At 39.8% G+C, this 26,028-nt stretch overlaps 2 protein-coding genes across 3 annotated transcripts in view; both read left to right on the top strand.

The window, feature by feature from the left end:
* Positions 1–26,028, top strand: part of VMP1 (vacuole membrane protein 1) — a 141,966-nt gene that overhangs the window by 88,923 nt on the left and 27,015 nt on the right. For both annotated transcript variants that reach the window (XM_010364056.2, XM_030923381.1), the window contains 3 exons: positions 15,368–15,448; positions 18,302–18,418; positions 24,508–24,569. In XM_010364056.2, coding sequence (XP_010362358.1) covers positions 15,368–15,448; positions 18,302–18,418; positions 24,508–24,569 — 260 coding nt within the window. The remainder of the gene's footprint in view (positions 1–15,367; positions 15,449–18,301; positions 18,419–24,507; positions 24,570–26,028) is intronic.
* On the top strand, positions 1,314–1,823 carry LOC104662927 (40S ribosomal protein S12). Its single transcript, XM_010364055.2, has one exon. It carries the CDS (start codon positions 1,391–1,393, stop codon positions 1,787–1,789), a length of 399 nt encoding a protein of 132 aa, XP_010362357.2. The 5' UTR covers positions 1,314–1,390; the 3' UTR covers positions 1,790–1,823.

The raw sequence follows: 26,028 nt of genomic DNA, 5'->3' as shown, positions 1-26,028 counted from the left end.
AAGGAAGCTGCAGAGACTGGCCAATTTTAATGCTGGTAACTGGGCTGGAATAAGAAAAGGAGGGAGAGAGAGCAGTGTATGCTTGTGTGAACTTCTAAGAATAACTTACTTTATATCTGAACATGGTAATAAATACTAGAGCCAGCCCCCGAGAAGGCCTCCTGAAACCGTGTTTCTTCCATCTCATTTTTCCTCCTAGACTATATAAGAAATGTTTTATGTCTAGGTTATTTGTGAGTTTTAAGATTAGTAATCATAGTGAAATAATCATTACAGGTGTAAATAACTAAACAATTTCCTCCTAAAGGACCAACATTCAGGAGAAGTAATAGCACCCATTTCTACTTTCTTGTGTTGAAGGATTTGGTAAACTCATTGTTGGCACTACAAGGCAGATTTTATAATTTTTTTTTTTTTTTTGAGATGGAGTTTCGCCCTTGTCTCCCAGGCTAGAATGCAATGGCATAATCTTGGCTCACCACAACCTTCTCCTGCCTCAGTCTCCCAGGTAGCTGGGATTACAGGCATGTGCCACCACGCCCAGCTAATTTTGTATTTTTAGTAGAGACAAGGTTTCTCCATTTTTGTCGGGCTGGTCTTGAACTCCCAACCTCAGGTGATCCGCCCGCCTCAACCTCCCAAAGTGCTGGCATTACAGACCTGAGCCGCCGCGCCCGGCCTTTTTTTTTTTTTTTTTTTTTCTTTTAGACAGAGTTTCACCTTTGCTGTCCAGATTGGAGTACAGTGGCACGATCTTGGGTCACTGCAACCTCCAGCTCCTAGGTTCAAGCGATTCTTCTTCCTCAGCCGGAACTCCCTTCTCATAGATTGTCAGCATGACCTACTCTCTCACCTCCTTGAGAATTCTGATGTTTTGGATCACCTTTCCTCTGAAGCCTTTCCTGACTGTCCTATTTAGTTTTCATCCTCCCACTAGAATATAAACTCCATGAGGTTCTGGATTGTTATCAGTGTGATTTAGTGTTGTATTCTCAGCTCCTACAACATTTGGCATGTAGTAAACACTTGTTAAACATATACTGAATGAATGTATGAACGAATCACTATGTTCTCATCTTTGGATTCCTTATTACCTTGCACATAGTAGTTATCAGGTTTATTCAGTTAAATTTAATTGCTTTTAAATAAGAATTCTGATTTCTGAAAAAGGTTTCAATTTTGTCTTCCCAAATTGAGTGTGAGAAAAAAAGTACATATTTTTTCTAAGCAATTATCTCTCTTTTCCTAAGGAAATTGGAAGTAACTTTCAAAATGTTATAAGTTGTTTTTCTAAAACTTAGCATTTAGCTCTTTCCCTGCCGCCGCGGAGTCGCGCGGAGGCGGAGGCTTGGGTGCGTTCAAGATTCCGCTTCACCCGTAACCCACCGCCATGGCCGAGGAAGGCATTGCTGCTGGAGGTGTAATGGACGTTAATACTGCTTTACAAGAGGTGCTGAAGACCGCCCTCATCCACGATGGCCTAGCACGTGGAATTCGCGAAGCTGCCAAAGCCTTAGACAAGCGCCAAGCCCATCTTTGTGTGCTTGCATCCAACTGTGATGAGCCTATGTATGTCAAGTTGGTGGAGGCCCTTTGTGCTGAACACCAGATCAACCTAATTAAGGTTGATGACAACAAGAAACTAGGAGAATGGGTAGGCCTCTGTAAAATTGACAGAGAGGGGAAACCCCGTAAAGTGGTTGGTTGCAGTTGTGTAGTAGTTAAGGACTATGGAAAGGAGTCTCAGGCCAAGGATGTTATCGAAAAGTACTTCAAATGCAAGAAATGAATAAATAAATCTTTGGCTCACAAAAAAAAACAAACAAACAAACAAACAAAAACTTAGCATTTAAAATATTTAAAGCTATTCATTCCTCATTTTCTTGCTTTAGCTTATTCAATCCTCATGCTAATTCCGACAGACACACTCTTTAGAACCATCTGAATAAAGGAAAATCACTTAGATTTTTTTCAGTTGACAGTTATTATCAGTTGGCAAAATGGAAGCAATATTAAGAATAGTTTGATTTATAGTCACTTTTAAAAACTGGCACCATCTACTACAGTTAAGCATACACATACTGTATGATCCAGCAATTCCATTTGTAAGTCTATACTCACCAGAAGGATATGCCAGAAGACACGTACAAGCATGTTCATAGCAGCGTTATTTATAGTAACTCAAAATTTCCTTCCTGTAGGAGATAGCTTAAAAAAGAAAAATAAGGCCTGGCACTGTTGCTCACGCCTGTAATCCTACCACTTTGGGAAAACAAGGCAGGCGGATCACGAGGTCAGGAGTTCCAGACTAGCCTGGCCAGCATGATGAAACCCCGTCTCTACTAAAATACGAAAAATAGCCAGGCATGGTGGCACGCGCCTGTAGTCTGAGCTACTAGGGAAGCTGAGGCAGGAGAATCGCTTGAATCCGGGAGACAGAGGTTGTGGCGAACCAAGATCACGCCACTGCACTCCAGCCTAGCGACATAGCAAGACTTTGTCTCAAAAACAAAAAAAAGAAAAGAAAAATAAAAAATAAAAAGGTTTTTTAAAATAATAGCTCAAAACTGGAAGCAACCCTAATGTCCAACAACAATAGAATAAATTGTGATATACCTATACAATGGAATAATATGTAGCATCTGCAACAAATTGATTACTGCCACATGCAACAGCATGGATGAATCACCTGGGCATAATATAATGTTAAGCTAAAGAAGCCAGACATAAAAGAGGACATACTGTATAATTCCATTTATATAAAGTTCAGGCCAGGTGCAGTGGCTCACACCTATAATCCCAGCACCTTGAGAGGCTGAGGCAGGCAGATCACCTGAGATCAGGAGTTCAAGACCAACCTCACCAACATGGTGAAACCTCTACTAAAAAAATACAAAAATTAGCTGGGTATGGTGGCACGGGCCTGTAGTTCTAGTTATTCAGGAGGCTGAGGCAGGAGAATCACTTGAACCCTGGAGTAGGAGGTTGCAGTGAGCTAAGATCGCACCATTGCAGCCTGGGCAGCAAGAGCAAAACTCCATCTCAAAAAAATGAAATAAAATATGATAAAATAAATTTAAAAAATAAAGTTCAAAAATAGGAAAAGCTAAATCTGTGGTAATGGAAGCCAATGTTAGTGGTTATTTTGCAGGGAGTAATTACTAGGAGTGCCACCAGCAGGGTTTCTGGAGTTCTGGTAATGTTCTATATCTGGATCTTAGTAGTGGTTACATGGGTGTGTTGTAAATTTCCATTAAGATGTATATTTTAGATTTGTATGCTTTACTGTATATGTTATGCCTTAGATTAAAAAAATACTCGTATTATTCTGTCCTGCACCCTGCCCACGTAAATTTGGTAACAGAAATACATCTATACATCAAGAAATCCGTATAATCCTGATCTTAACCCAGAAATAGTTGATAGCATCCTATTTTTGGCACAACACACTGAAATGTGTGGTGTTCACAGTGGATTATATACTTCCTGTGTGTATAAGTGAAAACAATTTGTGTTGATCAGTTCTCACGTAATTTCTGAAAGGTATAATTTGGATAAAGCATCATGAGACCTACTACAGGCACAGCTGCCTCTAGATCAATGACTTTTTTACTTCTTTTTTTAAACTGTAGCCAACAGTACAAAATACATTGTGCTTAGCAACCCAGACCCAATTTGTGTGTAACTAGAATAAATGTTTCGTGAAACAGTATTTGCTTCCATTCCTTATGAGATCTCACCATATTATTCTGTTCATTAAAACGCGAGATGTAAGGCCAGGCATGGTGGCTTATGCCTGTAATCCCAGCATTTTGGGAGGCCAAGGCAGGCGGATCACCTGAGGTCCGCCTGAGGTCCAGAGCAGCCTGACCAACATGGAGAAACCCCATCTCCACTAAAAATACAAAATTAGCCAGGTGTGGTGGTGCATGGCTGTAATCCCAGCTATTCAGGAGGCTGAGGCAGGAGAATTGCTTGAACCCAGGATGCAGAGGTTGCAGTGAGCCGAGATTGCACCATTGCACTCCAGCCTGGGCAACAAGAGCGAAACTCCGTCTCAAAAGAAAAAAATGAAAAGAAAAAGCAAGATGTAATTTGTTACCAACTAAATTTTCACACCACATTTTAATTTAATGAAACTGCCCTAGATAATATAAATACGAGTATAAACAGAAACCCAAACTGAATTTTGTTTTCAGATTTCTAGTTACATCCAGTTTTTGAGTACTTAATAAATGTAGCTAGTTGCCAAAATAAATGTTTCTTACTGTTTCAGAGAACAGTCAGATCCTTCTTTGCTTCTGGTAGTTTTTAGTTATACCTACATTGATTTTGATAGATATGAGAACTTGTGTTTATATCGCGTGTTTTATATATAGTCTCTTCTTAAAACTTCTAAATTTCTAAGTTATTTTCCGAATAAAATGTCCTTGCTTTTATGAAATGTGTTCATGTGATGTATTCTGCTTACAGTATTATGTAGAGTTTTACCTTAATTTCTGATATGTATAGAAATACCAGTGACCACCTCTGATTTTACAGTTGGCTTTATCTAACTGTGTAAGGCATCAGCTGGATATTAAAACGTTTCATTTTCAGGAATAGTTACACAACTCAGTTCTAATCACTTTTTGTCCTTAAATGGGTGTGCATTTTGTTATCCAACATCTTATAGGTAATAATTTAAAATTTATTAACTATTTTCTTACTTTTACAATCACTTTTATTTCAACAATATCCCTACTTTTTTAGTAATTCTAGAATTTATTTCCTAACCACAGTCTTTATCCCGTGACTTTATTATGTTATAATTCAATAACAATAAATAATGTGTGACTTAAAAATATGCTTCACCTGGCTGGGCACAGTGGCTTGGCACCTGTAATCCCAGCACTTCGGGAAGCCGAAGCGGGAGGATCACCTGAGGTCAGGAGTTTGAGACCAGCCTGGCCAACATGGTAAAACCCCATCTCTACTAAAGATACAAAAAGTAGCCTGGTGTGGTGGCAGGCCCCTGTAATCCCAGCTACTCGGGAGTCTGAGGCAGGAGAATCGCTTGAACCCAGGAGGCGGAGGTTACAGTGAGCTGAGATCCTGGGGGATAAGAGTGAGACTTCATCTCAAAAAAAAAAAAAAGCTTCACTTATTTAAAGAGGACCTACTCAAATATGCAATATTAAAATATAAGTAATTGCTTTAATGATATTGTTGAGGAAGTCAACAGTAAGAATATTTTGTTCACTTTGAATTAAATTAATGCTCTCTCTCTCTCTCTCTCTCTCTCTATATATATATATATATATATTTTTTTTCTTTTGAGGCGGAGTCTCTCTCTGTCGCCCAGACTGGAGTGCAGTGGCCGGATCTCAGTCCCGAGTAGCTGGGACTACAGGCGCCCACCACCTCGCCCGGCTAGTTTTTTTTTTTTTTTTTTTTTTTTTTGTATTTTTAGTAGAGACGGGGTTTCACCGTGTTAGCCAGGATGGTCTCGATCTCCTGACCTCGTGATCCGCCCGTCTCGGCCTCCCAAAGTGCTGGGATTACTGCTCTATATTTTTTAATGAAAATAACTCATAGAGCCCTGATAATGGGTAGAAAATAGTGATTAAGACACTTTTTAGTTTGTGTTCAAGAAAGATTTGAAGTTATAACTGCATTACAGAAAATTTTACATTGCAGTTTCTATAAAGATAATAGTTAATTGTATAATGTATTTCATTTTAGAAAATATTTAATGACGGCCGGGCGTGGTAGCTCAAGCCTGTAATCCTAGCACTTTGGGAGGCCGAGATGGGCGGATCACGAGGTCAGGAGATCGAGACCATCCTGGCTAACATGGTGAAACCCCATCTCTACTAAAAAATACAAAAAACTATCCGGGCATGGTGGCGGGCGCCTGTAGTCCCAGCTACTCGGGAGGCTGAGGCAGGAGAATGGCGTGAACCTGGGAGGCGGAGCTTGCAGTGAGCTGAGATCTGGCCACTGCACTCCAGCCTGGGTGACAGCGAGACTCCATCTCAAAAAAAAAAAAAAAGAAAATATTTAATGACATGGTTATTAGGGTCTTAATAGCAAGTTATTGTTTCAGACTCATTGTCTGCTATGGTGAAAAACTTAAATTATTACATCATCATGACAAGTCATTCCATTTCAGCTTTATAGTTTTCATTGATTGGCGTTCATATTTGACTAGCACGCAGAAACCAGCAGTTAATTTTTAGGTGGCGCAAGAGTTTCACAAATAGACTATATTTTAACATAAATTTCCATTACACATGAGGAATCAGTATTGAAACAGTTGCTCTGAGGCTTTTAATATAGGCTGTTAAATCACTTCAGCTCCAAATGCAAAAGAAAGCATTATTAGATCAGTAGTTTTAATATATACAGTCATATACCACATAACAGCCTTTCAGTCAGTGATGAACTGCATGTCTGACAGTTTATAATGGGGCTGAAAAATTCCCATCACTTAGTGACATGGTAATGTAGCACAACACATTGTTACATGTTTGTGGTAATGCTGTTGTAAACAAACTTATTATGCTACCAGTCATATAAAACTATAGCACATACAGGCTGGGCACAGTGGCTCATGCCTGTAATCCCGGCATGTTAGGAGCCTGAGGTGGGTGGATCACGAGGTCAGGAGTTCAAGACCAGCCTGGCCAGCATGGTGAAACCCCGTCTCTACTAAAAATAAAAAGATTAGCTGGGCCGTGTCTGTAATCCCAGCTACTTAGGAGGGTGAGGCTGGAGAATTGCTTGAATTCTATATACATACAGTGTATACAGTACATAATACTTGACAGTAAATGAACTGTCATTGGTTTATATATTTAGTGTACTATACTTTTATTTTGTGTGTGTGTGTGTACGTTGAAGGGGCGGGATCATCTTGCTCTGTTGTCCTGGCTGGTGTACAGGGGTGTGATCACCACCCACTGCAGCCTCAACTTCCTGGGCTCTGGCAATCCTCCTGCCTCAGCATCCCAAGTAACTGGGAACACAGACATGCATCACCACACCCAGCTAATTTGTTTTTTTAATTAGTTATAGAGACTTGATCTCCTTATGTTGCCCAGGCTGCTCTCGAAGTCCTAGGCTCAAGTGATCCTCCCACCTTGGCTTCTCAAATTATTGGGATTATAGGCATGAGCCACTGTGCTTGGCCCAAAATATCTTATATACCACATTGTATTTGTACCTTTTTTATATTTAAAAACATATTTATGCCGGGCACGCTGGCTCACGCCTATAATCCCAGCACTTTAGGAGGCCGAGGCAGCCGGATCACCTGAGCTTAGGAGTTCAAGACCAGCCTGGCCAATGTGATGAAACCCCATCTCTACTAAAAATACAAAAATTAGCTGGATGTGGTGGCAGGCGCCTGTAATCCCAGCTTCTTGGCGGGCTCAGGCAGGAGAATTGCTTGAACCTAGGAGGCAGAGGTTGCATTGAGCCAAGATTGCACCATTGCACTCCAGCCTGGGCAAGGAGCTAAATTCCGTAAAAAAAAAAAAAATACAAAAAAACAAAAAAACACATATTTAGCCTGGGTGCAGTGGCTCACGCCTGTAATCCCAGCACTTTGGGAGGCCAAGGTGGGCAGATCACTTGAGGTCAGGAGTTCAAGACCAGCCTGGCCGACATCGCAAAATCCCATCTCTACTAAAAATACAAAAATTAACTGGGCATGGTGGCACGCACGTGTAGTCCTAGGTACTCTGGAGTTTGAGGTGTGAGAATTGCTTGAACCCGGGAGGTGGAGGTTGCACTGAGCCAAGATCACACCACTGCAGTCCAGCCTGGGCAACAGAGCGAGACCCTGTCTCAAAATAAAATAAATAAAATAAAATAAAAACATGTTTAGATACACATATACTTACCATTGTGTTACAATTGCCTACAGCATTTAGTACAGTAACATGTTGTATAGGTTTGTAGCCTAGGAGCAGTAGGCTGTACTATATAGCCTAAGTGTGTAGTAGGCTATAACATCTAGGTTTGTGTAAATACACTGCATGATGTTCACACAGCAATGAAATCGCCTAACAACCCATTTCTCAGAACATATGCCAGTTGTTAAGCCACACATGACTGCAATGAGTTATAAAGGCAGGTAATTTAAACTTCCATAAGATACTAACCAAGTACACATTTATCTTCAGTAACATTGCATTGGTTTTACATGTTCAGGGATTTTCTGTTACTTTTATTTCATTTTTTAATTTTATTTATTTATTTATTTATTTTAAGACGGAGTCTCACTCTGTTGCCCAGACTGGAGTGCAGTGGCATGATCTTGGCTCACTGCAACCTCCTCCTCCCGGGTTTAAGCGATTCTTTTGCCTCAGCCTCCAGAGTAGCTGGGATTACAGGCGCCAGCCACCATGCCTGGCTAATTTTCTGGGTTTGCTTTGTTTTGTTTTGTTTTGAGAAACAGTTTAGCTCTTGTTGCCCAGGCTGGAGTGCAATGGCGCAGTCTTGGTTCACCACAACCTCTGCCTCCCGTGTTCAAGCGATTCTCCCACCTCAGCCTCCTGAGTAGCTGGGATTACAGGCATGCACCACCACGCCCGGCTAATTTTGTATTTTCAGTAGAGATGAGGTTTCTCCATGTTAGTCAGGCTGTTCTGGAACTCCCAACCTCAGGTGATCCACCCGCCTTGGCCTCCAAAGTGCTGGGATTACAGGTGTGAGCCACCATATATGGCCTTCTGTTGTTTTTAAAGATATCTTTTCATATGGCTTCCTCGTGAAAATGAAAACGTTTACTGTTACTGTTTGAAGATAAAAGTTATTTCGTATATTTACATTCATGTTGACATCATTAGATTCAAAGATTAATATTTTGCAGACTAATTATTATTATCCTTGTAGTTTCTCTTCTCTCTCAATCATAAATATCTTTCTTAAGAAAAAGAAGTGTGAAGCAACAATGGTACAGGCATATTCATAGTTTAAGGCTTTGTCTTTCTGTATTTAATCTTGAAATTCAGTGGTAAGGAATTGCTGTGACTTTTTTTATTAGTCTTGTAGTGCTTGGGAAAATGTTTCTTGCATCTCCTGTTTCAGAAGCATGATTGTTTACATGTATAATCACTACGGGTGGTGGTAGAAAAGGTAATTTATTTACCTATAATTGGGTTTTTTTTTTTTTTTTTTGTGAAAGAAGAAAAGTAGAAAATGATTTGTAATTGCTAATTGTAAATGCATGCTTCATATTTAGGTAGACTTGGAGAATGAAACTGTTGTCTCAGGCACTTAAGTTGTGAAATGTAAATACAGAGAAATGAAACTGATAAAAGGAGTTTGTTTTTAGTTAATGGATTTTTGAAAAAGTGAAAAATGACATGTGAGGAACTAGTCAAATTGGACATGCTACATTGTTCCCACAATACTCCAAAACTATTTAAATGAAATATTAATTTTTTAAACATTTAATGGGAACATTGAATACCTAACATAAAATTTGTTTGTAAACTTTTATTTAGTTTTTCTTAAAAATATTGTGTATTATTAGTGTGTATTTTTACTTAGCTTTTTTCTTTTACTTGGACTAAAAACAGCAAAATTTGTTTAAATTTTTTTTTAGTTTTATAAAAGGGATTTTTTTGGTTTTGGTTTAGCTTTTTGGTGGTGGTAGTTGTGTGACTAATAGAGTCAACTTTATTAACAATATACATAGAATAAAATTCTCATTATAAAAGCAAGTGAGAATATACATATTTTAGTTAATAGACAATATTATTCTAAAATCAACATAAGAAAGAGCTGCCAAATTATACAAATAATGAAAAAATACTGAAGTTGTTTTTAGAAAAGCAAAGAACTTTTAAAACTACAGAGCAACAAGGAAAGCAAAATTGCACATAACATATAAAACATTTTGAACAATAAAAGAATAATGTTTTCAATAAAATTATTACATAAAGCTGTTAAAACCATATAAGTAAGTTTTATACATGTGACACTAAAAGTGAAATAAATTTGGGCCTGGCGCAGTGGCTCAAGCCTGTAATCCCAGCACTTTGGGAAGCTGAGGAGGGCAGACCTTCTAAGCTCGGGAGTTTGATACCAGCCTGGGCAACATGGTGAAACTCCGTCTCTACTAAAAATACAAAAAAATTAGCCAGACGTGGCTGTGTGTGCCTGTAGTCTCAGCTGCTGAGGCAGGAGAATCGCTTGAACCAGGTAGCCAGATGTTGCAGTGAGCCAAGATCATGCCACTTCACTCTAACCTGGGCAACAGCGAGACTCTGACTAAAAAATAATAATAAATTTAAAATAAGAAACAATAAAATACGTTCGTGTTTATGAAATCTAAACATTAGTTATTTTACTATTCTAAAATACCAATACAGTGCTTTTCTGGTTTTGTTTTCATTACACTGGCAAGGAAAAAAATCAAGAAAATACTCTCCATCAAACTGCATATTATGCTAATGTTTATTTTCTTGAAATAAAAACAACTGTGCATACTTCGTATTAATATAATTTCAGTAAATGTTTGTAGATTATTTGATATATAATGTAATTTAAATTCTGAGAATATTGTGAAAGACCTGGAAAAAAATTATGGGAACTGAAAGTAGCATGGTCACTGTGTATGTTAAATACATAATAAAATTTGTGAAATCCTTTTTCAGTAGATGACTTTCACTCTTTTTAAAAAGTAAAGCTCTCCATTAAAAAGACGCTTTACTTGTTTTCCTTATAATACATGCCAGCTTCAAATTTAAAAAATAAAAAAGGTAAAAGGAGGTTTCAGCTTCACGTGTTTGGATAGATTAACTCTTTTTGCTCAAATAAAGATTGTTAGAGCTCCCTTAAAGATAACTAATGAGGAGCACCCAGGCATCTGAAAGAACAAGAAGTCTGTTTTTTGTTCTTGCCTAATTGCGGTTAAGCAAAGATACTCTTCCCTAAAAGGGAAAAATGGCTCCTTACTTGTTATTCCTCTTTGTTAGTAATGATCACTGTGTTTTGACCTGTTTTCAGGACGTTTTTTAAACCATGTTTTCTTGATCTTCCGTAGTCTTAAGTATCTTTGTATATTATTAGGTGATCTGCATAATGTTTAATCATTTTTTTCTTTATATAAACCAGTTGGTATAATTGTACCTCTTTCCTATTTAAGTTTGTATATGTATGTATGATTCTATAGAGTAGAAAAATGCCATCAGTTTGAAATGATGGCACAATCTTAGCCACTTGGTTTAAATAAATAGAAAATTCTAAAGCCTTAAAATTAAGATAATGCTCTTTGGCAAACTCAAAAAAAGAAAGGAAATTAATATAAATGAAAGGTGGACACTAGACTTTCTAAATACAATACCTGTAGATCTTTTCTATACCATTTAATGTAAAAAAAAAAAAAACTAATTTTCTGTAATTGTATCTATTAAAGGTGACATTAATGCTGATAGAAAAATATTCCCACATATATCTGACTTGGAAAACTTATTTATAAAAATTGTGCTGTCTTGGCCGGGCGCGGTGGCTCAAGCCTGTAATCCCAGCACTTTGGGAGGCCGAGACGGGCGGATCACGAGGTCAGAAGATCGAGACCATCCTGGCTAACATGGTGAAACCCGGTCTCTACTAAAAAATACAAAAAACTAGCCGGGTGAGGTGGCGGGCGCCTGCAGTCCCAGCTACTCGGGAGGCTGAGGCAGGAGAATGGTGTAAACCCGGGAGGCGGAGCTTGCAGTGAGCTGAGATCCGGCCACTGCACTCCAGCCCGGGCGACAGAGGGAGACTCCGTCTCAAAAAAAAAAAAAAAAAAAAAAAAAATTGTGCTGTCTTTAAAATAAAATTTGTGGCCGGGCGCGGTGGCTCAAGCCTGTAATCCCAGCACTTTGGGAGGCCGAGGCGGGCGGATCACGAGGTCAGGAGATCGAGACCATCCTGGTCTACACGGTGAAACCCCGTCTCTACTAAAAAATACAAAAAACTAGGTGGGCGAGATGGCGGGCGCCTGTAGTCCCAGCTACTCGGGAGGCTGAGGCAGGAGAATGGCGTAAACCCGGGAGGCAGAGCTTGCAGTGAGCTGAGATCCTGCCACTGCACTCCAGCCTGGGCGACAGAGCGAGACTCCGCCTCAAAAAAAAAAAAAAATAAATAAAATAAAATAAAATAAAATTTGTATGCTTTTGTTGTTGTTTACTTTACCTTTTCTTAGCAATTGAATACAATCTTCCCAGCCGGGCGCGGGGAGATGGAGACCATCCTGGCTAACACAGTATTTTGTATTTTTGTAAAAAATACAAAAAATTAGCCGGGCGTGGTGGCGGGCACCTGTAGTCCCAGCTACTAGGGATGCTGAGGCAGGAGAATGGCGTGAACCCGGGAGACGGAGCTTGCAGTGAACTGAGGTCACGCCACTGTACTCCAGCCTGGGTGACAGAGCAAGACTCCATCTCAAAAAAAAAAAATGCAATCTTCCCTCTCATTAAAAGCAGATTTGCTATGAAAATTTTAAGGACTGTAAAGGAAGGCATTTTCCTGATTTTATATATTTAATTATTGTGCTATAATAATTAAAATTTCATAACTAGTTTTTAATTTAATAGTATCTGTTGATACTTTAGACAATTAAAACGTTTCTTTTTACCAGTTTTTATTTAGTGCTTCAGATGGATTATAAACTTAGTAATTTGGGGGCTAATTGTGTATATTGTTAAAAATAAATGGATTTTGCAGAAGGATAGAATTAGTGAAGAGGAGCAGTAAATAATAAAATATAATAAAAGAAGTAGAAATTAATTTGTTTTTAAAATAAGCTATATAGGAAAACTGATTTGATTATATATTCTTATATGGTTTTAAATCAATAAAACTCAGTACTTCACACTTAATGCAATAGATGCTAAGAAAAAAATTAACCTTCAGCTAGAAATTTAAATAAAAATAGAAAATGCCCTTTGCTGCAGTAGTTCAGTTGTTTAAAAATATTAAATCTGAGGCCTGGGGCAGTGGCTCAACGCCTGTAATCCCAGCACTTTGGAAGACCAAGGTGGAAGGTCAGGAGTTTGAGACCAGCCTGACCAATATGATGAAACCCTATCTCTACTAAAAATACAAAAATTAGCTGGACGTGGTGGCATGCACCTGTAATCCCAGCTACTCGGGAGGCTGAGACAGGAGAATCGCTTGAACCCAGGAGGCGGAGTTTGCAGTGAGCCGAGATCGCACCATTGCACTCCAACCTAGGCAACAAGAGTGAAACTTTGTCTCAAAAAAAAAAAAAATTAAATCTGATATAACTGAGTTAGTGGCCGGGCGCGGTGGCTCAAGCCTGTAATCCCAGCACTTTGGGAGGCCGAGACGGGCGGATCACGAGGTCAGGAGATCAAGACCATCCTGGCTAACATGGTGAAACCCCGTCTCTACTAAAAATACAAACAACTAGCCGGGCGACCTGGCGGGCGCCTGTAGTCCCAGCTACTCGGGAGGCTGAGGCAGGAGAATGGCGTGAACCCGGGAGGCGGAGCTTGCAGTGAGCTGAGGTCCGGCCACTGCACTCCAGCCTGGGCGACAGAGCGAGACTCCGTCTCAAAAAAAAAAAAAAAACAAAAACAAAAACAAAAACAAAAAAAAAAAAAAAAATAACTGAGTTAGTGAAAAAGTAAGTCTAATCCCAGAAAGAAAAATTAATAATTATCTCTTTGGAAATAGATTATAAAATTGCTAAATTTTGTTGTAGGATTTAATGATTAACTTTGAAAGCCTATGTATTTGGACTTGAAAGTGTTTATATTGACTGATCTTTTTTTTTAAATATAGTTTATTGGTTTGGTTTCTTTGATTTTCTCATCATCTTCAACAAGTAAAGTTTTTTGTTTATTTGCTTTAATTTCAGTATTAACTACTGTGGTAACTTTGTAGGACTATTCTACACAGTATTATTTGTCAAAATGTTTTTGTAAGTGGGGATACACAGATTCTGTGCCAATTAGAGAAGTATATTTTTCAACTAGTTTGCTTTTCTGACTTTAAACTTTGTTTCTACTATCTATGATGGATCTGTCCAGCTTCTATATTCTCTTTATTGTCTTTTAGAAAGTTGAACTAAAGGCTGGGCGCGGTGGCTCACGCCTGTAATCTCAGCACTTTGGGAGGCCGAGGCAAGCAGATCACCTGAGGTCAGGAGTTCAAGACCAGCTTGACCAACATGGTGAAACCTCCACTCTACTAAAAATACAAAATTAGCCGGGTGTGGGGGCAGGCGCCTATAATCCCAGCTACTGGGAAGGCTAAGGCAAGAGAATCACTTGAACCCGGGAAGCAGAGGTTCCAGTGAGCCGAGATCGTCCCACTGTACTCCAGCCTGGGCAACAAGAGTGAAACTCTGTCCCAAAAAAATAAAACAAAAAAGAAAGTTGGACTAAAGAGAGTGGAAGAGGTTCTATGATATGAAGACTTTATTAAGCATTTACACACAAAAAAAGCATTTACACATTAGCTCATTTTTTGTCTTACAAACTATTTTCATTGGAATTTGGATTCCAATATATGCCATTTCAAAACCAGAAAAGAATTAAAGTAAAATATTTGTAGCATCAACATACTGAAAGAACTAGCCAGCCGAATGCATGTTTCAGCATGGGAGGAGGTAACAGAGTGAAATAAAAAGCACTGATTTCACAGTCTGAATATTGAGTCATGTCCTGTCTTTGTCCCTAACTGACATTATGATCTTGATCACTTACCCTTTCTGAGTTGCAGTTTTGTGGTCTATAGATTGGGTATAATAATATCTACTATACCTACACACCAGAATTATTGAAGGCTCAAATAAAATCATGGTGAGAATGTTTTACAAAACTAGCACAAGCTGTGCAAATGTAGGATGTTCTTTTGCTTCTGGGATAATGAATGCTTAGTTATTGCCGCATAACTTTTTTTTCCATCTTCTGGCTAGTGATCGGTAGAGATGTCTTCATTGGCCATCTTGAAAAATCCTATGAATTTCTACCCTGCTATCAATTAGATATGAAATCTGGCAAGTTATAGAAGAGAGGAAAAGGTAGATGTTGTAGGCCAGTGTTTCCAAAATCATAAATTGGTTCATGGTTACTTTACAATATTTTGTTAATCCCTAGAATATCCAGAGAGAATACTAAATTTAAAGTTACAGTGTTTTGGTTTATTCTTAAAATGTGGTAAGAGCTTAACTTTAAGGATATAATATTCTATCATTATTTTACTTGTGTTTCAGTGAACAACCTACTGTGATTTTTTTCATCATTCATCTTATTAATCAGTGTCATCAAATTGTGAGATTTTTAATAAACTTGGAAAGAACCATCTTCCTTCTTTTCCTACTTTTCATTAATGTTCTAAATTTGCCTTTTTACAGGACTTTGCCTCCCGGGCCAAACTGGCAGTTCAGAACCTAGTACAGAAAGTTGGATTTTTTGGAATTTTGGCCTGTGCTTCAGTAAGTGAATTGTATTAAAACAGAACTTTTACTAAGTGGTAGTGTTATATTTTGATCCATATATACTCCTGAATTAGCAAAAATGCTATCACTTTTATTGGGTATGTAATTTTGTGAATCATTCACTTTTTTTTTTTTTTTTTTTTTTTTAAGATGGAGTCTCCCTCTTGTCACCCAAGCTGGAGTGCAGTGGCATGATCTCAGCTCACTGCAACCTCTGTCTCCTGGGCTCAAGCAGTTCTCCTGCCTCAGTCTCCCTACTAGCTGGGATGCCAGGCATATGCCCCCACACCTGTCTAATTTTTGTATTTTTAGTAGAGACAGGATCTCACCATGTTGCCCAGGCTGGTCTCAAACTCCTGGGCTCAAGTGATCCACCTGCCTCGGCCTCCTAAAGTGCTGGGATTACAGGCATGAGCTACCACACCTGGCCCATTCAACTTTTTTTTGGTTTTTTTTTGAGACAGAGTTTTGCTCTTGTGACCCAGGCTGGAGTACAATGGTACAATTTCCGCTCATTACAACCTCCACCTCCTGGGTTCAAACGATTCTTCTGCCTCAGCCTCCCGAAGTAGCTGGGATTACAAACGCCCGCCACCACACCTAGCTAATTTTTTTGTATTTTTAGTTAAGACGGGGTTTCACCATGTTGACCAGGCTGGTCTTGAACTCCTGACCTCAGGTGAGCCACCGTACCCCGCCCAATTCAACTTATTAAATGAGCTGTTTTCTGTTGAATAGGTTCACATCTTGTTTATTGGCTTTTAAGTATTTCATCATGCAGTGATGACTTCAGACCTGAATGGTTTAAATCAGTAAGAATAAAAGAGAGAAAATCCATTCTTCCCATAAAGAATATATAACAAACTACATTTAACCAAATAAGGATGACTTCATTCTTTCCTCAAATTTATAGATAAGAAGTCTTTTTCCAAAGTTTCAAGTATTAGTTAACAAGGAAGAATTTATATAAAACCTGTGTAAAGCGATGTTAACTCATGGCTACTCTGATTTACGTATCTTAAATCCTTGTTTTGTTTGTTTGGTTTTTTTTGAGACAGAGTCTCCCTCTGTCGCCCAGGGTGGAGTGCAGTGGTGCAACCTCGGCTCACTGCAACCTCCACCTCCCAGGTTCAAGTGATTCTCCTGCCTCAGGCTCCCCAGTAGCTACATGTGCCACTACACCCAGCTAATTATTGTATTTTTAGTAGAGACAAGGTTTCACCATGTTGGCCAGGCTGGTCTCAAACTCCTGACCTCAAGTGATCCACCCACCTCGGCCTCCCAAAGTGCTGGGATTATAGGCGTGAGACACTGTGCCCAGCCTACATATCTTAAATACTTTAAATTCATTTTCATTTCAACATGAGTTGGAACCTCATGATAAAGGAAAAAAGTTATAACTCATAGAGTTATGAGAGTCACATGAGCAAATATAAGAAATGGCAGGTGTAGTGCTGTGTCAATTATATTATTATATGGTTGTAAGAGATGAAATAATCCTAAAGCATTTGAATTTGGATGAGAAAAACAAAAATGAGTCATTGAATCCAAGTGTTGCTAAGAAAGGAATACTTGAATTCTAATTTAATCATGTGTTTTTTAAAGACCATATGTGACAAATATTTTTTAAATAACTAGCCTTTCAAAGTTCAAAAATGAAATTATATAAATTAATTGGCTTATTAATGGTTCAGCCAACAGCCACAAGGTCAGAGTACTTTCTGTAGGAGAAGAATGGATGAAGTGCTCAGAAATAGCTTATGGCTTCTTTGCATTTTTACATGAAACGTCTTTTAGCATTCTTAAAATGTGGGAATGTTTGGAAAAGGTATTTGTTGTGAATCACTTCTTTGTGTGGGACTGAGTATTCAAAACATCTGAATCTGTGTACTCTCATATTTCCACACTTGATCTTCTTTCTTTTTTTTTTTTTTTTTTTGAGACAGAGTCTCTCTGTCTGTCGCCCCAGGCTGGAGTGCAGTGGCCGGATCTCAGCTCACTGCAAGCTCCGCCTCCCGGGTTTAAGCCATTCTCCTGCCTCAGCCTCCCGAGTAGCTGGGGCTACAGGCGCCCGCCACCTCGCCCGGCTAGTTTTTTGTATTTTTTAGTAGAGACGAGGTTTCACCGTGTTAGCCAGGAGGGTCTCGATCTCCTGACCTCGTGATCCGCCCGTCTCGGCCTCCCAAAGTGCTGGGATTACAGGCTTGAGCCACCGCGCCCGGCCGTTCTTCTTTCTAAATTGTATCACATGGCCCTCAGACTTGGTGTCCCATAAAATAAAATAAAATAAAAATTATTAATATTTTACATTGAGAATAACAGCACATCCACCCGTAACTGTATTTGAGAATTTATTAGAATGTTTGTTAATGATATGAGTGCTTTCCAAATAATGTTCACATTTCAAGCTAAAGATTTTGAACCCTCACTGCTAAAACAATCTTAAGGCTGTTTCTTCACTCATACCTCACCTTAGAAAACAGACACCAAATAGCTAGGAATCAACTGAATGGGATTAAATTCCTGCAGGTCCACTTACTTTATCCATCCAGTTCTCATGTGATGGGTGCACACACACACACAGTGCCTTAGGCATGAGTAATATAAGCAAAAGGACACCTTGGTTTGCTGTGAGCAGATTGAACACCTACGGTGAATATAAGACCCAGCTTCTAGACACATTAGAATGTTTCCCTAACCTCCTTTTGAACAATCCAGTACTGATCAAGGAACCCATATGTTGCTTTGCAGTGTAAGCAGGCTAAAAGCAGAATACCACATATCAATGGATGATAAAATTAAATTGTTCTTTGGATTATAATATGGAAGTCCTTCTTTTTCTCTTTATAGATTCCAAATCCTCTATTTGATCTGGCTGGAATAACGTGTGGACACTTTCTGGTACCTTTTTGGACCTTCTTTGGTGCAACCCTAATTGGAAAAGCAATAATAAAAATGCATATCCAGGTAATTATACCCCCTGATTAACTGCCTAATGATGATGAACCCATTACAAGACAATGAAACATGCTCATTCCTAGGTGAATTATTTAGTTACTGTTTCTGCTTCTTTTGGTTGGTAGCTTACTTAGGTAATAAAGCATAGAATGTCATTTGGAATTAGCGATCTCCTTGTTTTCTTTCTTTTCTTCTTTCTTCATCCTTCCCTTCCTTCCTTCTTTCCTTCCTTTCTTTCTTTCTTTATTTTTTGCCCTGTGAAACTATTTATCCAGGACTTTTACCAAACAAAATAGTGTTTGTGTGCAGAAAGATGCACATCATTTTTATATACACAGCCCAAAAAATGTAGTTTTTGTTTTGTTTTGTTTTGTTTTACCAACCAGAAGCTGAGAGAATATTGCCATTCACTAATTCTTACTTTCTTTCACATACTCTATATATAGAGAGTATGTGAAGCAGTTCCTCCCATGGCACCAATATCCTTTACCAAAAAACAACCAGACGTTAGTGTGGGAGGAGAATGGGGAAGAAGAGGGTCTCTGAAGAGGCAAAGAGATGTAGGTTGTGGTCAGAGAAGTGAGAATCTGCTAGTCCTCAAAGCCACTCTTTTTTTTTTTTTTTTGAGACGGAGTCTCGCTCTGTCGCCCGGGCTGGAGTGCAGTGGCCGGATCTCAGCTCACTGCAAGCTCCGCCCCCCGGGTTTACGCCATTCTCCTGCCTCAGCCTCCCGAGGAGCTGGGACTACAGGCGCCCGCCACCTCGCCCGGCTAGTTTTTTGTATTTTTTAGTAGAGACAGGGTTTCACCGTGTTAGCCAGGATGGTCTCTATCTCCTGACCTCGTGATCCGCCCGTCTCGGCCTCCCAAAGTGCTGGGATTACAGGCTTGAGCCACCGCGCCTGGCCTAAAGCCACTCTTAACAAAATCTTTAGAATGGAGGGTGTGTGTGTGTGTGTGTGTGTGTGTGTATGCACGCATATATGAATAGAGAGGAGAGAAAAGGCTAAGAATTTAAACGAAGGGAAAATGGATATGTGCTTCTAGAACTGTGATATGAATTACTTCCTTCTAAGGGCAGATCTCAATAGAATAAAATAAAAATTAACCTGGAAAGAATGTATTTTAAATCAGTGTGGTTTGTAACAAAGAATGGTGTTAACCAAAAGAAAGGAAAGAACAACCAGACACGGTGGTTCACACCTGTAATCCCAGCACTTGGGAGGCTGAGACAGGCAGATCATGAGGTCAGGATATCGAGACCATCCTGGCCAACATGGTGAAACCCCGTCTCTACTGAAAATGCAAAAATTAGCTGGGTGTGGTGGCGTGCGCTTGAAATCCCAGCTACTTGGGAGGCTGAGGCAGGAGAATCTCTTGAACCCGGGAGGCGGGGGTTGCAGTGAGCCAAGATTGCGCCACTGCACTCCAACCGGGCAACAGAGCGAGACTCCGTCTCAAAAAGAAAAAGGAAAGAACAGTGAAGTTCTCTGCCCTTGTATAATTCCATGATAATTACAAGTATATCTATCCCCAAAGTTTCTATGTCATACCTCTCTACTTCCAGTTCTTAGAAGGGAAGAATAAAACACGAAAACTTCAGCTGCTTCTACCTATCCAGTTGATAATCTTAGATTTTGGCATTTGGGTCAAGTTTATTGAGTCTGTCCTCTACTCTCCTGCCATAACCACTCAGAATTTCATGGATGTTTTTCCTACTTCAAGGAATATATTTCCTCCCATTTAAATTAAGTATTTTGTTCAATCAGTGAACACAGTTTTTTTAATATTACAGTGCTAGTTACTATGGTTAAGATTTAATACTGGCCAGAGGCGGTGGCTCACGCCTGTAATCCCAGCACTTTGGGAGGCCAAGGCGGGTGGATCACTTGAGGTCAGGAGTTAAAGACCAGCCTGACCAACATGGAGAAACCCCGTCTCTACTAAAAATACAAAAATTAGCTGAGCATGGTGGCGCATGCCTGTAGTCCCAGCTACTCAGGAGCCTGAGGCAGGAGAATCACTTAAACCCAGGAGGCAGAGGTTGCGGTGAGCCGAGTTCACGCCATTGCACTCCAGCCTGGGCAACAAAAGTGAAACTCTGTATCAAAAAAAAAAAAAAAGATTTAATACCATACAGGATTTTTTTCAAATAATAAAATATGGTCAATAATACATTATTTTCAATGTATCTGAAAATAGGTTTTTCTGGCCAGGCGCGGTGGCTCAAGCCTGTAATCCCAGCACTTTGGGAGGCCGAGACGGGCGGATCACAAGGTCAGGAGATCGAGACCATCCTGGCTAACATGGTGAAACCCCGTCTCTACTAAAAATACAAAAAACTAGCCGGGCGAGGTGGCGGTGCCTGTAGTCCCAGCTCCTCGGGAGGCTGAGGCAGGAGAATGGCGTGAACGCGGGAGGCGGAGCTTGCAGTGAGCTGACATCTGGCCACTGCACTCCAGCCTGGGTGACAGAGCGAGACTCCGTCTCAAAAAAAAAAAAAAAGAAAAGAAAAAAAAAAGAAAATAGGTTTTTCTTTAATCTTTAGAGTTGTTTCTAGAAGAGAGCTGTCATTTAGCTTCTTGGAGTCCTTAATACCTAAGTAAAAATAACAGATTATTTTATTTCATAACAAGAACTTCTCTAGTAATCCATGTTTTATGTGTCCTGCTTTATACCTCTTGAATATAGTGCCTTTCTGTAAATTATGGTAAAACGTGTTATGCCATAAGTACCCTATCTGTAGTGGTAAGATATGCAACTTATCAGACCTTTCATTTCAGAAAGATTTAAAACTAGTATATATTTAAACATACTCAGATTTTTTCAATTTATGATGATTTATTTATTTATTTATTTATTTATTTTTGAGACAGAGTCTCGCTCTGTCACCCAAGCTGGAGTGTGGTGGCACGATTTCAGCTCACTGCAACCTCCACCTTCCAGGTTCAAACAATTCTTTTGTCTCAGCCTCCAGAGTAAGTGGGACTACAGGGCACAAGCCACCACACCCAGCTAATTTTGTATTTTTAGTAGAGACAGGGTTCACCATATTGGCCAGGTTGGTTGCAAACTCCTGACCTCGTGATCCGCCCACCTTGGCCTCCCAAAGTGCTGGGATTACAGGCATGATCCACTGCGCCTGGCCGATGATTAATTTTTTTATGGAACTTCACACTTTAAAGCATTTATCTATATGATTTAATTCTTACACTCCTGAAGAGAGGAATTACTGTACCCATTTTGTAATTCTCAGAGGTAGGGAGGTTAATAAGTAATAGTTCCTTAAAAGAGTAAGTAACAGCTGGAATTTGAACCCAAGTCTTTTGACTTCAAGTTCAGTGTTCTTTCCATTCTTTTGCATTGCCTTCTTAACTTTAATGTATTGATATGATTAAGGAAACTGAATTGTTTAACGCCTGCTATTGATCAGGACCTGTGCAAGGTAATTTGCAGTGGTTATCTCATGGCAGACAATCCTGAGAGGTCGTTATTAACCACATTTCATAGATGAGGGAATTGTGTTAGAGAAGGTAAAATACTTGCCTAAGGCCCTAGAATTCAAACCAAGCTCTGTCAAGATAAAGCTCATTCCCTGTATCTATGTGAAAGCAAAAAAGAAAAAGAAAGATAAAATCCATTTATGTTTCTGAAAGGAAAGAATCTGAGTTCCTTCACTAAACCAAGACCATGGGATGTGTTTGCTGTGTTCCATCATATCATGGTGACATACTTTGTAAAGGCATATCACTTGATGTATATCCAGATGTAGCTTAGGGTAACAAACATTTCTCATTGTATGGGTAAACAATATTAGTAATATAAACATTTTAACCATTCTGAAATAATAGTGGGAAAGCCACACACACACACACACCGATTTTTTTCTACCCTAATAGTAAACCTGTCTCCTTGTCTGCTTTTCTTTCTTCCCTTTTTCCTCAGCTTAAAATTAGACAACCTTCTTTAATAAATATTGCTGTTTTTATTGATGTCTTCCTATTAACCATCCCCTAAAAGATTCAAATCAATCTACCTTTAATGTTAGATCAGATTTCCCCTTCCGCTGTATGGGGTCAAGTCCTCTGTTTGTAGAAGTATCCTTAGATAGGAAAAGGCATGAGAAGAGTATCTTTTTAGAAAAAATTTTTAAACAAGTAGTATCCTTAGAGACATTACCTTTGTCCCAAATAATGAAGAAAGGCAACATACTCATTTATGTTATTTCATGTACCATTTAATTTACTTACTGTACCCTTAAAATACATCAGTGTTCTTTATTATCTCTCTACCTTCACACCCATCAGCACACACACAGTATTATAAACTCCCAGGAGGGCAGATATTTTTGTCTGTTGGTTCACTGATGTATTATAATGTCTAGAAGAGCATCTGGCAGATAGTAGGCATTAAATATTTAATAACTGAATCTGTCTTAAGATTCTTCTTTCCAGCCAGGCACGGTGGCTCACGCCTATAATCCCAGCACATTGGGAGGCCGAGGCAGGCGGATCACGAGGTCAGGAGATCGAGACTATCCTGGCTAACACGGTGAAACCCCGTCTCTACTTAAAAAATTAGCTGGGCATGGTGGTGGGCGCCTGTAGTCCCAGCTACTCGGGATGCTGAGGCAGGAGAATGGTGTGAACCCGGGAGATGGAGCTTGCAATGAGCCCAGATCAAACCACTGCGCTCCAGCCTGGGCAACAGAGCGAGACTCCGTCTCAAAAAAAAAAAAAAGACTTTCCAATGAAGGACTTCTTTTACAGATGGTTCCATCTTTGTTCATTCTAGCACAATTAGTTCCTCCCTCCCATGTCTTTTTTCCTCCTCCTCTACCCTTTCCTTTGTTTCTTCTATGCATGTGGTTAAGAGGGCTCTTCAGTGGTCTGTGCCTTTTGTTTATTTTGTAGAATTCCCACTCAGATCTCCAGCCTGAAAGGCTAAGTTCTGAAGTGTGTGACACATTTTTTGTCTTACACAGAACAGTGACTTTGCAAGCTGCTACATACAAAAAGAAAATCTTGTTTTGTTGTTTTGCATTGAAATTGTGCAATTATTTAGGCATTGATTGTTAAGAAATGATGGTAGGGAAAGTTCATGGTGATGAAATCACTGAAAGGCAAGAACTACTAGCTCTGTTGATTAATAAAAGATTTATAACTCTGGCCGAGCGCGGTGGCTCAAGCCTGTAATCCCAGCACTTTGGGAGGCTGAGACGGGTGGATCACGAGGTCAGGAGATCGAGACCATCCTGGCTAACACGGTGAAACCCCGTCTCTACTAAAAAAATATAAAAACTAGCCGGGCGAGGTGGCGGGCGGCTGTAGTCCCAGCTCCTCGGGAGGCTGAGGCAGGAGAATGGCGTAAACCCGGGAGGCGGAGCTTGCAGTGAGCTGAGATCCGGCCACTGCACTCCAGTCCGGGCGACAGAGCGAGACTCCACCTCAAAAAAAAAAAAAAAAAAAAAAAAAAAAGATTTATAGCTCTAAATAACTGGTTTTTGGTATAGACCCCCTGCTTTTCTCCACAAATTATCTGTAACAATTGCCTTGTTAGCTTTATAATATTTACACACCAATTGTATACCTTTGCCTTATTAGTCTTCTTGCCAGAAATAATGTACATTAGTCTAACCTGTCCAGGTTCCTGAGATTCATAGTGAGTGGATAAAAAGAAGACTGCTATTGGCTGGGCGCAGTGGCTCACGCCTGTAATCCCAGCACTTTGGGAGGCCGAGGTGGGCGGATCACGAGGTCAGGAGATTGAGACCATCCTGGCTAACACGGTGAAACCCCGTCTCTACTAAAAAATAAAAAATCTAGCCGGGCGAGGTGGCAGACACCTGTAGTCCCAGCTACTCGGGAGGCTGAGGCAGGGGAATGGCGTAAACCCAGGAGGCGGAGCTTGCAGTGAGCTGAGGTCCGGCCACTGAGTTCCAGCCTGGGCGACAGAGCGAGACTCTCTCAAAAAAAAAAGACATTTAAAAATTGCAGTTAGGGGCACAATCTTACCTCTTTAGACTATTACCAGAATTGTGAATTTATGTCGGTTTTTTGATGACTAAATAATTTATTTTAACTGGTGTTTTCTTTACAGAAAATTTTTGTTATAATAACATTCAGCAAGCACATAGTGGAGCAAATGGTGGCTTTCATTGGGTAAGTAGTTCTTTAAGGACTAATATTAATATTATTACTGTTTAAATGGCAGTAAATATGTACAAGACTGAATTGAAATAGAATTTTTGACATAGTTCTTTATTTTTTGAGAAGCAAAAATAACTTGCTGTTATTAGTAAATGAAGATATTCTTGTTCTATAGTAGGGAAGGATAAAGCTCACATTATCCCTGTTTAATTGTAAAACAAACATCTGTCAAGTCATATAATTCTGGGTTTAAAAGAAGCTTTGGGGTTTGAATCTGTAGCCCCACCAAAGAAATAAGAAACTCTCTTTATATAAAAGATATGTGTATATCCTTACAGTTTAATGGTGCTTTAGTACAATGCTGTGATTTTTGGCCAAACTAGATGCCAGATACACAGCCACATTTAATGTAAATATAAATCTTACATAAAATTTTAGTATTTTATGTAAAACCTAGCTGGCCGTGGTAGCAGGCACCTGTAGTCCCAGCTCCTCAGGAGGCTGAGGCAGGAGAATCGCTTGAACCTGGGAGGCAGAGGTTGTGGTGAGCCAAGATCATGCCATTGCACTCCAGCCTGGGTGACAGAACAAGACACCATCTCAAAAAAAAAAAAAAATAGCATTTCATTAAATAAGTCATGTTAGATGGCATAATATTAACAAAATATGTCAGGTCTCTATTACTTCACTAGAGAAAAATTAGGTTATTTTATTTTATTTTTTTTATTTATTTTATTTATTTTTTTTTTTTGAGACGGAGTCTCACTGTGTCGCCCGGGCTGGAGTGCAGTGGCCGGATCTCAGCTCACTGCAAGCTCCGCCTCCCGGGTTCACGCCATTCTCCTGCCTCAGCCTCCGGAGTAGCGGGAACTACAGGCGCCCGCCACCTCGCCCAGCTAGTGTATTTGTATTTTTCAGTAGAGACGGGGTTTCACTGTATTACCCAGGATGGTCTCGATCTCCTGACCTCGTGATCCGCCCGTCTCGGCCTCCCAAAGTGCTGGGATTACAGGCTTGAGCCACCGCGCCCGGCCAAAATTAGGTTATTTTAAAAGGTTAAACTGGCCAGGCAGGGTGACTGACGTCTGTAATCCCAGCACTTCAGGAGGCCAAGGCAAGTGGATCACAAGGTCAGGAGTTCGAGACCAGCCTGGCCAATATGGTGAAACCCCATCTCTACTAAAAATACAAATATTAGCCTGGGGTGGTCGTGGGTGCCTATAGTCCCAGCTACTCGAAGGCTGAGGTAGGAGAATCGCTTGAACCCGTGAGGCGGAGGTTGCAGTGAGCTGAGATCCTGCCACTGCACTCTAGCCTGGGCAACACAGTGAGCTCCGTTCCAAAAAATAAAAATAAATAATAAAAGGCTAAACTATCCAAAGCTTTTATTTTTGTGTTTGTTTTTTTTTTTTTTTTTTTTTTTTTTTTTATTGAGACGGAGTCTCGCTCTGTCACCCAGGCTGGAGTGCAG

The sequence above is a fragment of the Rhinopithecus roxellana genome, chromosome 19, assembly GCF_007565055.1.
Source record: "Rhinopithecus roxellana isolate Shanxi Qingling chromosome 19, ASM756505v1, whole genome shotgun sequence".
Taxonomy (NCBI): Eukaryota; Metazoa; Chordata; class Mammalia; order Primates; family Cercopithecidae; genus Rhinopithecus; species Rhinopithecus roxellana.
This window is presented reverse-complemented; position numbering and strand designations above follow the sequence as displayed.